Below are 15,709 nucleotides of genomic sequence, written 5' to 3'. Positions count from 1 at the left end.
ATGAATATATAATCATTATGGGTGACTTTAATGCCCGTGTTGGCAATGACACAGTTCCGGGAATAAAACAGCGGTATAATGAAAAAAAAAGAAATACTTTTTAAGGTGAACAAATATTCAAGAATATTTTGTGCATTCGTTTTTCAATATAAATCAAATAAATGGGTTCAACTGCTTCAATAACTTTTATTCATTAGATGTATATAAAAATAATTTTAGAAATATAGCTATATGTATAACACTTTAGACAACAGGTGTCACCATTTCTTCTCCTCTTAGACCTCGTAAAATGTTTTGAGCTGTTAAATTTGACATGGCATCTCGTGTATTGTTAGTAGCACTACCCAAATGAGGAACTATTACTAAAAAATAAAAAACATCAAGATTTTTATCCAAAACATTAACGATAATAATGCATAAAAAATTATAAAATCATGGAACCGAATGAAATACCTACAACGACTATTAAAAGAGAATCACATTAATATACTAGTAGAATAATTCAATGAAATTTACTATACCGAGAAAATTCCGAAAGAATAGATAATATCCGAGTTCATCCCAATACTCAAAAAACCCAAAGCAATGAAAGGCGAAGAATATAAAACAATCATCTTGATGAACCATGTTTTAAAAGTCTTGATGGATGCGACTGAATAACAGGAAACCAACTGGAATTTAGAAATGAATTTGGCACTAGAGAGGCATTGGGTATCTTTTATAAACTCATATAATGTTGTCGAAATGTTAACTGTGACGTACCTATCCATATGTCTAGTTGACTGAGAAAGCCTTAGACAAAATAGAACACAAAAGGCACAGAAATATACAAACAGGATGTGATGTGGGAATCATAATAAATAAGAAATATATAATACCAGTAGACCAACAAAAACCTTAAGAGACACCTACAAGAAGGATATGTACCGGGTGTCCCAATAAGAATGTACAACTTTGAGAAAAAAATATTTATAAAAAAAGTTGCCTCGGGAGAAGCTTGGAAATTATTTTCATGTTCACCGCTAGAGGGCGTAATTGAATATCAAAAATTAAAAAATCAAAATTTTACAAAATTTGCCTAACGAAAGGGAACTGGAAATCCAATCATCGTATTCTTCATAAAATTCTGCCCATATTTGATCTCACAAGTTTAAGTCTACCTTTGCAAATAAGAGGTTGGGGTGAGTGGGAACCTTGTTATGAAAAAATGTCTGTATTGAAAATTGTTTTACATGTACTTCTTTTTATATTAAAGGCTCATGCAAATTTTCAAAACAATTGATACAGTATTTTTTAATTTAGGAATTCTCAAAAAATATAGGTACCTATATGAATTTCGTACTTTTACACTAGGATAGCCCCTTAACACTAGAAAGTCGGGCTAAACTTACCTACCTAGAAAGCCGGAAGGGATCATTTTGGCCCCACGTTCTTTAATCAACTAAAACTCAGTTTAAAGAAATTAAATTTACTCTAGACGATATAATCTGATTTTATTTTTTACTTTCATTGTTTAACACATTCGCTGCCTATCAAAAACATTCGGAACACCATACAGTTTGCAGTTTTTGATATTTGCCACACATTGCCTTGTTACAGCCGCGGCAATGATTGGAAGTATGATTTCCTTTACAAAATATTTTCAATTAATATTTTTGTCGTTTTTGGATAGTAACAGTGATAGTTGTTGGTAGACCTGGTGTTGCTAGGCGTAGTTCCAGATTTCGGGAGGCAAGGTATGGGGCCCATAATTCTTCACACAGCCGAAGAATAAACTTACGAAGACTGAGTCTACTTCCAGTTATTTCTTTATAAAATGGGTAATTTTACCCATCCGACAGGAATTTGAAATAAAGGCTCATCGAATTTCCCAGAAAACGATAATAACTTACACAGGGCCAATTTGGCCCCTTTAGACTTATATGGTAGATTTGTTAGAAAACCCATTTAATAAATTTAGTAAACAATATTTTTTTGTGCTTAATAAGTCTTTGTATCAAAATATTAAAAGTCATAAAATATGAAATTATTATTGCATCAAATAAAAAAACTACAATAACTTCAAATCGCAACAGGAGCCAAATTGGCCCCTCCGACTTTCTAGTGTTAACACGCTTTTTCAACTAAATATCTAAATGAAAAGTCTGATTTTACCACACAAGGCACGTAAACAATTAATGAAAAATTTCTTATGATTATTTCATTCATAGGATATTCTGACCAATAGAAAGCTACAAAGATGCAAATTAAGGTGATAATTTTTGATAACCTCCCGTGGTTAAGCATATTACGTCAGATGCCCTTCGATGCTATGAAAAAATACATTCAGTGACATTAATGACAATTAATGTTTTATGTAAAAATTATAAAAGTGATGGCTTTCAATCGTCAAATATTTATAAAAACTGTGCGTTTAATGGTACTTACATAAATAAGTTACAATAAAATTTTGGTTTTGAACAGTTTTATTCATGAAATAATCGCAACAAATTGCACTCGACCTCTGAAATTAATATAGAATTTTTGCTCTCGTGACACTTTGACATAATTTAAATTAAAACTGTCAAAGTGTCACTCGGGAAAAATTCAATAATTTCAGAGTTCTTGTGCAATTACTACTGACAATTAAACCAAATATAAGCTTTAAGTTTTTAAGCTCCTCCGAATTTTTTGACGTCAGACTTGGGCTGTCTGAAATGAAACATTTTTTAAACGTATTTTAATGTCATTAATCTTACGTATTTAAAATCACCTACAAAAGACGTTAATACGACGTAATGTTCAAACACGTGTATATCATCATCATCATCATCATCATGGCATCTACACTCCTAGCCGAGTGATTGCCGCCCTCTTTGGGCTCTTCCGATTCGTTTGTCGCGGTGAATCAATCCGCATTAACATTTTGGTTTTACAATTGATTGTGTGACTTATCATCTTCTACAATTTTTCTCCATTCGTTCCTGTTTTTGCATCTGGTTACCCATTCTCTGACTCCCATCTTCTTAAGGTCCTCTACTATCTGGTTCTCCCATCTAGTTTTGGGTCTTCCTCGTGGTCTGCCTGATACAGATCTCCATTTGAAAATTTTCTTGATAACGGCTTCTGGATTTCTCCTTTCTATATGTCCCATCCATCTGAGTCTCTGTGCCTTGATGTATATATTCACGTGTATATATTCAACCAAAAACTAACGTTTCCTCGACGTTATTGACGTCACTTGGTTGCCTGGGGTGATACGCAGTAACGACAATCGCCTTATAAACAATGTATTCTGGGAAAGACCAGGTGGAAGAAGGTCTGTAGAACGGCCTAGAAAAAAGTGGAAGGATGCAGTCAAAGATCTAGAGAAAATGAGAGTGAGACAATGGGAATTAGTGGCACAGGAACGACAAACATGAAAGGAAATAGTAAACGCGGCAAAGATTCACGAAGAGTTGTAACGCCATTGATGATGATGATAATGTACCTTTTTTGCTGTCACTTTCATCTTAATGCGTTAGAGAGAATTCTATAAACTTTGACGGACTGAAAGAAGGGTTTGGTTTGAACTTTATATAAGATATCATCTAACGTTCTATCAACTTACCAACATTGGCTAATTTTAGTAATTCATTATCTGGGGGTAAAGGTTCTGGGGTCATCACATCTAAACCTGCGGCATATATTGTACCATTTTTTAAAGCATCAATTAAAGCTGGCTGGTCCACTACTTGACCTCTGCTTACATTGACAAATACTGCAGTTTTCTTCATTTTTGAGAAAAATTCTTGATTGCACATTTCTTTGGTCTCCGATGTTAGTGGGACTACCACTACAACAAAATCGCTCTCTTCTAGTAAAGTGTTTAATGATACAAATTTTGCGCCCAGTTTAGCAGCTGAAACAAAAATTTATTTTAACAATATATTCCTTTCATCGAAACAATAATTCAAATGTATGTAGGTATGTAAATATATATTTAAAAAAACCTACTTTCCTCAGCATTCGTATGGTTTAGCAATTAAGCTCAGCAAATTATAGAAAGTGCGAAGGCGTTACAGAAACTTGGTCTCGATAAAAGTTTTATTTTAATATTATTTTGGATTTTATTGAAGTAAAACTTTCGCTTGTAAGCAGATGCCGCCACAGCACCCTGATTGCTTTATTTTGCTGTAATTGGTTACTAGCAGCCGGATTTGTTTTAGTTCATTTAGAGAAAGTCATATGTTGTAATTAGTAATAAGGAGCGGCTTTACCTATTGTGCAGGCTGTGCACGGCGCACACGGAAAAATGAAACAATACCCATGAACGATCACATCAATCACTTATTTTGTATTTGCTGTCTTTTTCTATAAATAACAAACGTTTGTTATAGAAAAAGATAGCAAATACAAAATAAGTGATTGATGTGATCGTTCATGGGTATTCTTTCATTTTTCCGACTGTAAGTGAAAGCAACCTCGAGGTAGACCGCATACCATAGTAGCACCTTTTTTTAATCTAGACAATTTAAATTTAACTTTAATAAAACATCAAAAAAGAATATTTGAAAAATATATGGGTAAATATGAATAGTACATTCAACAAGAGTGGTGGGCCCAATGGACCCGAGCCGGGTTACGTAGGTAAAACATGTTGCTCGGATAAGGGTTAAAGCACCCAACTACCCCTTCATATATACACTCTCTGATGATAGTTTAGGATCTTGAAACCGGTTAGGGTGTTTAGGGTAATCTCTGAATGAATTTCGTTTTAGAGCAAAATTATTATTTATTAAAATATTACTTGATATCTATTTAAGCCATACATTAAATAGTAAATATGTGCCTACCTTCAGGTTTTTCCCTATGACCAGTATACAAAAATTGTTTTACTTTGAAAACTTTTAATCTCTCCACAATGGCTTGTCCAATGTTGCCCAAACCGATAATACCAACTGTTGAATTCGCTATGTCTTGTCCAAGCATCCATTTCCATTTATAGACTTCCCATTCATTTCTAAAAATATTAGTTACTGTAACTAATCAATACATGGAAATGAAAGGTTAATGATAGAGCAAACCCAAATAGAAAAGTTAAGACATACAAATATCTGGGAACCTGGGTTGATGACAGAAATGACCAAAGCAAAGAAATTAACGTCCGAATTGAAACTGCAAGGCAAGCATTTATAAAAATGAAGACACTACTTACAAACAAAGACCTTATCAGTTTGTCTCTCACATTGAGGGCTCCATGATGCTACATATTTACTATATTACTATACGGAATGGAAGCTTGGACATTGAAGAGACAACACATAAGAAAAATAGGATCGTTCGAAATGTGGTATTACAGAAGAATATTGAAAATTCAGTGGGTTCAAAGGATTACCAATGATAAAGTGCTACGACGTTTAAATAAGTAGTTAGAAATTATGAAAAGTATAAAAACTAGAAAACTTTATTATTTGGGTCACATTACCAGAGGAGAAAAAAATAAGCATAGGAAGAAGATGCATCTCCTGGCTGAGGAACCTTATAGAATGGTTTAACTGTAGTTCATTACAGCTATTCAGAGCAGCAGCCAACAAAGTGACCATAGCCATTATGATATCCAACCTCCGATAGTAGAGGGAACTTTAAGAAAAAGAACTAATCAATGTATAGATATAGTCCCGAAAAGAATAGTCATAAATTATACCACACATTCTGGGGTCAAAAATAGTTCGACTGAACCTAACTTACCTTAGTACAAATGTGCTCACAAAAAAAGTTACAGCCCTTTGAAATTACAAAATGAAAATCGATTTTTTTCAATATATCGAAAACTATTAGAGATTCTTTATTGAAAATGGACATGTATAATTCTTATGTCAGGAACATCTTAAAACAAAATTATAGTGAAATTTGTCCACCCCATAAAAAATTTAAGGGGATTTTGTTCCCTTAAACCCCCCCAAACTTTTGTGTACGTTCCAATTAATTCATTATTGTGGTACCACTAGTTAAACACAACGTTTTTAAAACTTTTTTGCCTCTTAGTATTTTTTCGATAAGCCAGTTTTTATTGAGATGCGGCTTCTTTTTCAATATATTTACGTAAAAATTTTATGGGGGTTTTGTTCCTTTAAACCCCCCTAATGTTTGTGTACGTTCCAATTAAACTATTATTGTGGTACCATTAGCTAAACACAGTGTTTTTAAAACTTTTGTCTCTTAGTCTTTTGTTCATAAGTCACCATTTATCGAGATGTAGCTTCTTTTTCAAAATATACCTAAAAATGTAAATTATAAATAAATTTTCAGATTATTAACAGGTCTCTATAACCGTACTTAGCCATATACAAATATGTGGTGGATTCGACAAATATTCAAAATATCTCGATAAACACTGGCTTATCGAAAAAGTACTAAGAGGCAAAAAAGTTTTAAAAATAATGTGTTTAACTAATAGTGCCACAATAATAATTTAATTGGAACGTACACAAAAGTTTGGGGGGGTTTAAGGGAACAAAACCCCCATAAAATTTGTATGGGGTGCACAAATTTTACTTAATTTTTTTTTTAAGATATTGCTGTCGTAAAAATGCCACATGTCAATTTTCAATAAAAAATCTCTGAGAGTTTTCGATATATGAAAAAAAATCGATTTTCATTTTGTAACTTCAAAGGGCTGTAACTTTTTTTGTGTGCACTATTGTATATAGGTAAGTGAGGTTCAATCAACCTATTTTTGACTCCAGAATCTGTGATATAATTTATGACCAATCTTTTCGGGACACCCTGTATAATAACCGCCACGCTACTAGACACACGGGTACATTGAGCTGTTACAGTCCTGAACCCTTCACTTGTTGCACTGTTTATTTTTATGTCTAGTGACGTCTAGAACGTCAGAAAATGTATAGAAACCGAATATAAACAGAGAAAGTTGACAGATTAGAGAAAAGTTTTATTTGAAGTTTATGGTTACAAATTTTAAAAGTTATAAAGTATTGTGCTATTTTTAGTATTTGAATGAAGTTTTTTTTAAAAGCAGGGTAACAGTAATATTAATAATTAATGTATTGTTTGTACGGAAAAACAATTATTTTAAATAGTTTCAAGACAGTCACGTGACATAACATAACAGACATAAAAGTCACAGGTGAGGACAGAGAAAGTTTAACAGGGATTACCTCTCAATTTTTAATCTTCCTTCGTGAAGTCTTCTGGATGCTGCCAATGCGAGTAACACTGCCATATCAGCTACAGCATCGTCGAGTACATTTGGAGTATTACCTAAACGAATACCACGTTTTTTAATTTCTTGTACATCAATATGATTATAGCCAGCTGAATTGCATCCAATAACTTTCATCTGTGGACCTAAAAATATTACCATGAGAGAAGATTTCATTAAATATAGAATTAAACTCCTTGGGTCCACCATTATAAAAAATTATTACCTCCCTCGTGAGATTTTTTTATTCAGTTATTGATGTCGAGTCGGACAACGTTTCTATTTGTATAGCTCCATAGTGCGCCCCCAATAGCAAGGCCGGATTTAAGGGGGGGTAGGCTGGGCAGTTGCCTGGGGCCCCCAAAAAGCCCCAAACTTAAAAAAGAATGTGTGTGTGTGTGTACTTTGTACGCACGTAAGAAATTATACTTCTATACAGGGTCTCCCGAAAAGATTGGTCATAAATTATACCACAGATTCTGGGATCAAAAATAGGTTGATTGAACCTCACTTACCTATATACAATAGTGCACACAAAAAAGTTACAGCCCTTTGAAGTTACAAAATGAAAATCGATTTTTTTTCATATCTCGAAAACTCAGAGATTTTTTATTGAAAATAAACAAGTGTCATTCTTATGACAGCAACATGTTAAAAAAAAATTAAAGTGAAATTTGTGCACCCCATAAAAAATTTATGGGGGTTTTGTTACTTTAAACCCCCCAAACTTTTGTGTACGTTCCAATTTAATTATTATTGTGGCACCATTAGTTAAACACATTGTTTTTAAAACTTTTTTGCCTCTTAGTACTTTTTCGATAAGCCAGTGGTTATCGAAATATTTTGAATATTTGTCGAATCCACCACATATTTCTACATATGGTAAATACGATTATAGAGACCTGTTAATAATCTGAAAATTTATTTATAGTTTATATTTTTAGGTATATTTTGAAAAAGAAGCCACATCTCGATAAAAGTCACATTGGCAAAAAAAGACCGAGGCAAAAAAGTTTTAAAAACACTGTGTTTAACTAATCGTACCACAATAATAGTTTAATTGGAACGTACACAAACATTTGGGGGGTTTAAAGGAACAAAACCCCCATAAAATTTTTATGTAAATATATTAAAAAAGAAGCCGCATCTCGATAAAAACTGCCTTATGGAAAAATACTAAGAAGCAAAAAGTTTTAAAAACGTTGTGTTTAACTAATGGTATCACAATAATGAATTAATTGGAACGTACACAAAAGTTTGGGGGGGTTTAAGGGAACAAAACCCCATACAATTTTTATGTGGTGGACAAACTTCACTATAGTTTTGTTTTAAGATGATAGCATAAGAATGATACATGTCCATTTTCAATAAAAAATCTCTAATATTTTTCGATATATTGAAAAAAATCGATTTTCATTTTGTAACTTCAAAGGGTTGTAACTTTTTTTATGATCACATTTGTACTAAGGTAAGTTAGGTTCAATCGAACTATTTTTGACCCCAGAATATGTGGTATAATTTATGACCAATCTTTTCGGGACACCCTGTATAATTTCAACGAAATAAATAATATACTTAACAGGTTAGTTGTATTTTATTTAAATATTAAACTAACTTTCTTACCTACCATTTTCAAAAAATTTTTATTAAAACAACCAAAAATTAAAAACTTGGGAACTCTCGATCTCTGGTCCAATGCTCTACTAACCAAGCTATCGAGCCCCTTGTAAGTGACGTCTCGGATATAAGTACACAACACGGTGCCAAATAGATCAAGTGAAGTATAAAAATGTTACCTATTATAGATATTTTATTATCTTACTACCGAGGAAGACAAATCCAAAAACACAACAATTATAATAAATAATACATTTACTAAAAACACTAATATATTCTTTTAATGACTTATTTCCGCTGATATATACATACCTATCTTGAAAAATTAGCAAAGAAATCCATACTGTCTGTGTGCGCATGCGCCAGGGAATTATAAAATTTCACTCTCGATCGTAAAGAAGTATAACTTCAAAAAATCAGCATATTATTCATATATGTAGAATAATTATTGCGAATCATTTAACTGCGATATTTCGTTACATGGAAGGTTTCACTCATGTTAGGCAGGTTTCTCATATTTTTGGCAAATCACGGTCATAAAGCAGAAGATATATTTAATCTAAAAGGGAAGTTCCCTAGGTACCCTATATATTTAATGTTCTAATGACATTCTTGCAAGCAAGAAGATATTGATTTGAAAAGCTGCAGGTGACAGTCCTAAGTCCTAGGACAACGTGTCAGTTATGAGCGGAAATTACAATGGTGTTCAGACTAAAATTAGATAACATGATATTTTGACTTTGTGGATTCCGTGTGTCGCTCACTCTCTAAATTTAGTTGCAAAAGCTGCAGCTGAGTGTTGTGCTGCTGTCATAGCATTCTTTGATTTCTTGGAAGGACTATATAAACTATATGTATTTTTCCCTTCTTCTACATATAGATACAACTTGTTAATGGAATGTTTAAAAGCTGCGTCTTTAAACGAGAGCACCGACCGTAGCAGAAATATTATTGTTCCTAAAAGAGTTAAATACTACTACAGTGGAACCTCGATAACTCAGATTAATCGGGACCGCGGCCGATCCGGGTTATCGAAAATCCGGGATAGCCGGAGAATATGGTAAAAATTAATAAAGTACGGTATACTTACAGATAAACTCCGTTAGAATTGAAATAACATGAAATATATTTATAAATATTCACAGTACCTACACATCAAAATTACTAAACAAAAACACCAAACACAAACGTAAGCAAACCGAAGCGAACAATACAAGACACACAATACAGTCACAACGATGTTATGTTATTTAAGAACAGTGAAAACTAAAGATCATTGTTTATAAAAGAATTTTTTAAATAGTCTTTCCTAAACAATGCTAAGACAGTTTGAAATAAAAAGGAATAGGTACTACAGACAGGTGACTGTTGTTTCTGCGGCGTGTGCTATGAGTCATTTTTACTATCGTATAGTTCAAATTACACACATACACATTATCTCTCAAATATTATATTACATACAAACATTTTTATTGTTGAAAGGTTTGTCTGATAATTAACTATTTTGATGGGAAATAAGCCACAATTAAATTGAAAAATAATTTTATTAACGTTTCGACGCCCAAATCGGGTCGTTGTCAAAATACAAAATATTGAAAATCAAAATGTTTATCTGATGAAAACCGGTCCGGGTTAGCCGGACTTCCGGGTTATCGGGGGCCGACTTATCGGGGTTCCACTGTATTTAGATGGTCATCTAGAAGTGACGCCGCAAAAGCACTAGCTAAAGGTTATAATGAGATTAAGGAAGCATTAGATATCTAAAATTTCAGAAGACGATGAACAACAATTTAAAACTCGTATCGATGCAAATGGTTTGTATAATCGAATGTGGTTACTGGAAACAGGAGTATTTGCAATATTTTGGAATGAAATCTTAGAGAGGACAAACACTACAAGTCGTATTATTATCCAAGATCTAACTAAATATTGACCTTAATTCGGAATTCGGGAGTGTCGGCACTTAGATCACTTAAAGAATTTATATTCTTTTAAGGAGTATTTCAGAGACTGAAATGACAACATCAGAGAAATTTGGGACTCAAAAATTTTATCGATTTTATAGATCACTTCATTTCCTCTTTAAGTCAGAAGATTTCTGCATATGAAAACCATTCATTTCAATTTAGGAGTTTTACATTATTTGGAAAATGTAACTCCTAATAAAATTGAAGCTCACAATCTGAAGCTTACCGACATTTATAGCAACGATTTAGTTAGATGAAAACCTAGGTGTCGATCTGATACAATTTGTAGAATTTGTCAATTCATTTAAAGAGGAAAGCGGCCAATCAAGTATAAGTAAAGAACTTCAAATGTACCGACTGCTAAAAGAAAAGAATGTGAATGATTCGTTTCCAAACATTGTGGTGACACTTAGTTCATATTTAGTTCTGATGCTAACTAACTGCAGTGGAGATAAATCATTCTCAAAACTTAAGTTAATTAAAAATCGACCTAGGTGTACTATGGGCCAAGAGCGTTTGAATCATCTTTTTATAATGAGCATTGAACACGATGTCTTAAAGTAACTAGACATGTCCGACATTATCAAGGAATGTTCAATTAAAAAATCTCGAAAAAGTATCCGGACTTTAACCATACATTTTATTATGTTTATTTTTAATGTTTTACTGTAACAAGATACAGCTCGTGTAGTTTTTATTATTTAAAAATATATTTATAAAAGAAGATCAACATTTTTTTTAATTGCTAAAAGGGAAAACCCTATAGTGGGCTGTATGCATAGTTATACCAACAATTTTTTTAATGGTAGGAGGTAGGACCCCACACGAGTTCCGCCCAGGGGCCCCTGCTGTCTTAAATCCGGCTCTGCCCAATAGGTAAACGCACGCATCATAAAGGGTCATAAAATTTATACCCTCACAGCTGATTATTGCAGGATTGTTTGATAAAATATTTACGATTAACTGGTAATATTGTTCTGACAAATTTTTAAGGGTACTCCAGTTATCGGACGCACCAAAGTTTAGAAACCCCTATTTTTACGAAACGTCCCCCTCCCAAAAATTTCCCTAAATAGGAAAGTTTTCCTACTCGACATGAATAACTAAATAAAAAAAAGTCTCCTGAGGGAGGTAATAATTTTTTTAATGGTGGGTTCAAGACCTATAAAGGTACGTATCCATAGGTTGGTGCTCCGTGCTCCGTGTAGCTGCTCAAATGGATACTACATATAAACCGGAAACCGGTTGATACGAAGAGGGTGAGCGCCGAGCGGCGAGCACCAACGTATCCTCTATGTGGAGCTGCTACACGAAGCATGGAGCACCAACATAATGATACGTACCTTTAGAGCCTCACCGACCAATCGTGAAACTATCGCAAAAGAAATTCACTAGCGCGTAAAAGTAGTGTCCATACGTTGGTGCTCCGTGTAACTGCACCAATGGATACGGCATGCGCTCTTCTACATATAAACCGCCTCCGATTGTATCGCCGAGGGTGAGCACCGAGCGGGAGCACCAAGGTATCCACTATGTGGAGCTGCTACATGGAGCACGGAGCACCAATGTATGGATACGTACCTTTATGCATTATACAATTTCGTAAATACTAACGTCAAAATTTCAGCCGAATCGTACTCGTAGTGTAAACCTAAGCAGTTGAATTTACCTGCTGCATCCAGTATTTCAGCATCCAAGGAAAGGCCGGAAGCCCAAAAAAGAGCATCTATGCCCTTAACATTTTTTAAAATCTCTGCTCGACTTTCAGCTGCTACTACCGTAATCTGGCATCTATAAACAAAGTTTGTTGGTTATTATTCTACATTATTATATACATATATGTTTTAAATAAGCAGTTATTTTTATCTTTTTATTTAGCTTAAGGTCTCGATAACTAATGGCTATTGGCATGGTACAGTTGATTTTGCAATCAGATACCTAGTGTCGTGTGTAGTGTGTGTGTTGAGAAAATGTCTTGTTACTTTGAAAAGTCGACTTCATTTTCTTTCCAAAGAGAGGCTAATTGTATCCGAACGTCTGCTGTCCCTCCGGTGAGTGCTATCCCACAAGGATAGAAACTATTTTCATTTATTAATTTTTAATTTGCATTTGTTTAAAAATGAACATTTTTACTAGTCAATAACTCAAAAATATTGACTTACTGAAAAGAAAAACTCTATAGAACAAAAGTTGCTTAGAATTAGCCAGTTTATCCACTTCCGGACTTATTTTGAATGTATGTTTTTTCACCCACGAAACAGAGCGGTACCCTCTGGTGAAAAGCACACATCTTCACAATATCAGTTTCTTCCTAGACATGATTGTTAGCTATAGTCCAGGAACCGAAGCTTGTCACTTCGCAATTTTTACAGAATGGATCGATTTGATTGGAAATTTGAGAATACGTAGTGGATAGTCCAAGGACCAAAATCTATATAATGCCGAAAGGTGCTTTTATCATGGGGGTGGTTACCACCCCATCTCGGGGGTGGAAATTTTTTGTTATATTTTGGCCTCAAAATTTGATAAAAATATTCATTTTAAGCAAAAAATGTTCTACACATTTTTTTGATAAAATTAATAGTTTTCGATTTATTTGCTATCGAAAGTGTTAGTTTTATATCGACAAAATCAATGTTTTTCGATATTATACTCATTTTGATATTATACTCACTCAATTTTTGCCGTAGAAAAAAAATTTTCAAGCCAAATTCTTGGAAATTAAATAACCTACAATTTCATATTTAAACATTTTTTTCGTATCTCTGATGCTAATCTTTCTATTCTGAAGAAAATGGCATTTTTACCAAACTACAAAAATTACTTATTCGCTTTTAACTCCAGTTTTCAAAAACTAATCATTCTAAGCCAGTCAAGCTTCTAAAATCTATAAATAATACATAAATAAAGAAGAATGAATAAGGTCAATGACTAAAAACACTGCTAACTTAGATTATTATGCTTCCAAATGGATTTCTCCTTTTTTTTTTCAAAAAAATATATTTATTTTTTAACCGTAACTTTTTCATTTTTTATCCTAGAATGTTTAGTAAAAAAGAATTTTGTAGGTTTTTAAAAGATCTATAAGACTGTCAATATTAAATCCTTTTAAAATCGTCAGTCGCAAAAAGAAGTGACTTTGAAAGGGTTGGTAAAGGTGGTTTTTGCATGTTATTACAAGTTTTAATTATCAATAGTTCACTCAATTTTTCCCGTAGAAAAAATTTGTGCAAAACAAGTTCTTGGAAAATAAATAAGCTACAATTTTATATTAAAATATTTTTTCGTATCTTTGATGCTAATCTTTTTATTCTGAAGAAATTGGCATTTTTTACCAAAGTACAAAAATTCGTTATTCGCTTTTAACTTCATTTTTTTAAAAACTAAGCATTCTAAGGCGCTCAATCTTCTAGAACCTATTAATAATATATAAGTAAAGAAGACCAAATAATGTCAATGACTAATTTTAATTAAGGTGGTGAGTAGGGGGATGTTTCCTCTCATTTTTTCGCTGAAATAAATAGCGACTGACATTCTTTTTATTATAAGTCTCTTAATTTTTGAGCTAGATATTATTTTTTTATTTCAGGAGATAGATATTTTTAAATACTTTAAATTAGTATGAACAAGTTATCCTCGAAAAATGCATAGTTTTCCCGTCTTTTGCCTTAGAAACTACAATATTTAGCATTTGACGAAGAAGAGCTAACATATAATAAAGTATAGCTCGATTACTATTGGTCTTACAGAAAATAAAAAAATGGTTTAGTTTATTTTTTTCAAAAGATAAATTTTTGTTTAGGAAAGTTGTTTTGATAAAACGAAAACTTTTGGAGTTATTAGCGGAAAACTTATTAAAAACATTGATTTTTTCGATATAAAGCTAACACTTTCGATAGCGAATAAATCGAAAACTATTAATTTTATCAAAAAAATATATAGAGCGTATTTTGCTTAGAATTAATGTTTTAACCAACTTTTGCGGTCAAAATATAATAAAAAATTTCCACCCCCGAGATGGGGTGGCAACCACCCCCATGGTAAAAGCGCCTTTTGACATGATATAGATTTTGATCCTTGGACTATCCACTACTTATTCTCAAATGTTCAAGCAAATCGATCCATTCTGTAAAAATTGCGAGCTTTTGTCCTATTTTAAGCTTCATTACTTGGACTACTATGTATATGCCAAATTGCATGTCAGTCTAAGCGGTTTTTGAAAATTCGGAAGTTTTGCAATATTTTACCGTAAATGAATGGACTACATTACAATTTAATAATTGCATAAAACCTGTTTATTAAAATCCTCAATACTGACATCAAATAATTTTTTAAAGCATATTATGTAACAACTTGCTCTATTTACTTACCCATTTTCTCTCAAAAAATTTAATCCACATTGTTGTATAGTTGGATTAGTAACTAACACCTTCCACTTGTTCATATTCGTTTAGTCAATTTAACACCAACACAGATTTAATACTAATCAGAAAAACTTGAATCATTTAAATAGTTATATAAAAAGGTACTTATCTTCAGGCAGATAAAGAGTCTACTTGTTTTAAACGAGTGAATATATCAGAAACACATATTAACACAATCTTGTTTAACTCTGTCGGTTGTTTTTATTATCAAATAAACTTAACGTTATAACATGGCAGCACATATAAACTGCTCGTCAAAAGTTGAGGATAGTGGTATTATTCAATTATTTTCATATCGAATGGAAGTAAGCAGTGCCATTAATTCCTTTTTTTTATTTACAAGGCTTTGGTTAGGCTTTGTAATAGTGTACGTGTTTTATAAGCACCGAGGAGTCAGCTCGGTGCCTTAACGCCCAACCTGGAAGGCCAGGGATTTAACATCAAAGTATCCTTCTCCTATGAGAGTTGCTTCCACCACAGCTGGAGAGTCGCATCTACCCTGGCCTTATACTACC

General features: G+C 32.9%; 1 protein-coding gene across 1 annotated transcript; it reads right to left on the bottom strand.

The window, feature by feature from the left end:
* Positions 1-166: 166 nt before the first annotated feature.
* Positions 167-15,376, bottom strand: LOC126889753 (glyoxylate reductase/hydroxypyruvate reductase-like). Its single transcript, XM_050658327.1, has 6 exons — positions 15,141-15,376; positions 12,440-12,561; positions 7,143-7,332; positions 4,815-4,981; positions 3,590-3,880; positions 167-362 (listed from the first exon to the last, which is right to left on the bottom strand). The coding sequence occupies exons 1-6, from the start codon at positions 15,212-15,214 to the stop codon at positions 244-246; spliced, it is 963 nt and encodes a 320-aa protein (XP_050514284.1). The 5' UTR covers positions 15,215-15,376; the 3' UTR covers positions 167-243.
* Positions 15,377-15,709: the final 333 nt, after the last annotated feature.

This window comes from Diabrotica virgifera, chromosome 8 (assembly GCF_917563875.1).
Source record: "Diabrotica virgifera virgifera chromosome 8, PGI_DIABVI_V3a".
In the NCBI taxonomy this organism is placed as follows: Eukaryota; Metazoa; Arthropoda; class Insecta; order Coleoptera; family Chrysomelidae; genus Diabrotica; species Diabrotica virgifera.
This window is presented reverse-complemented; position numbering and strand designations above follow the sequence as displayed.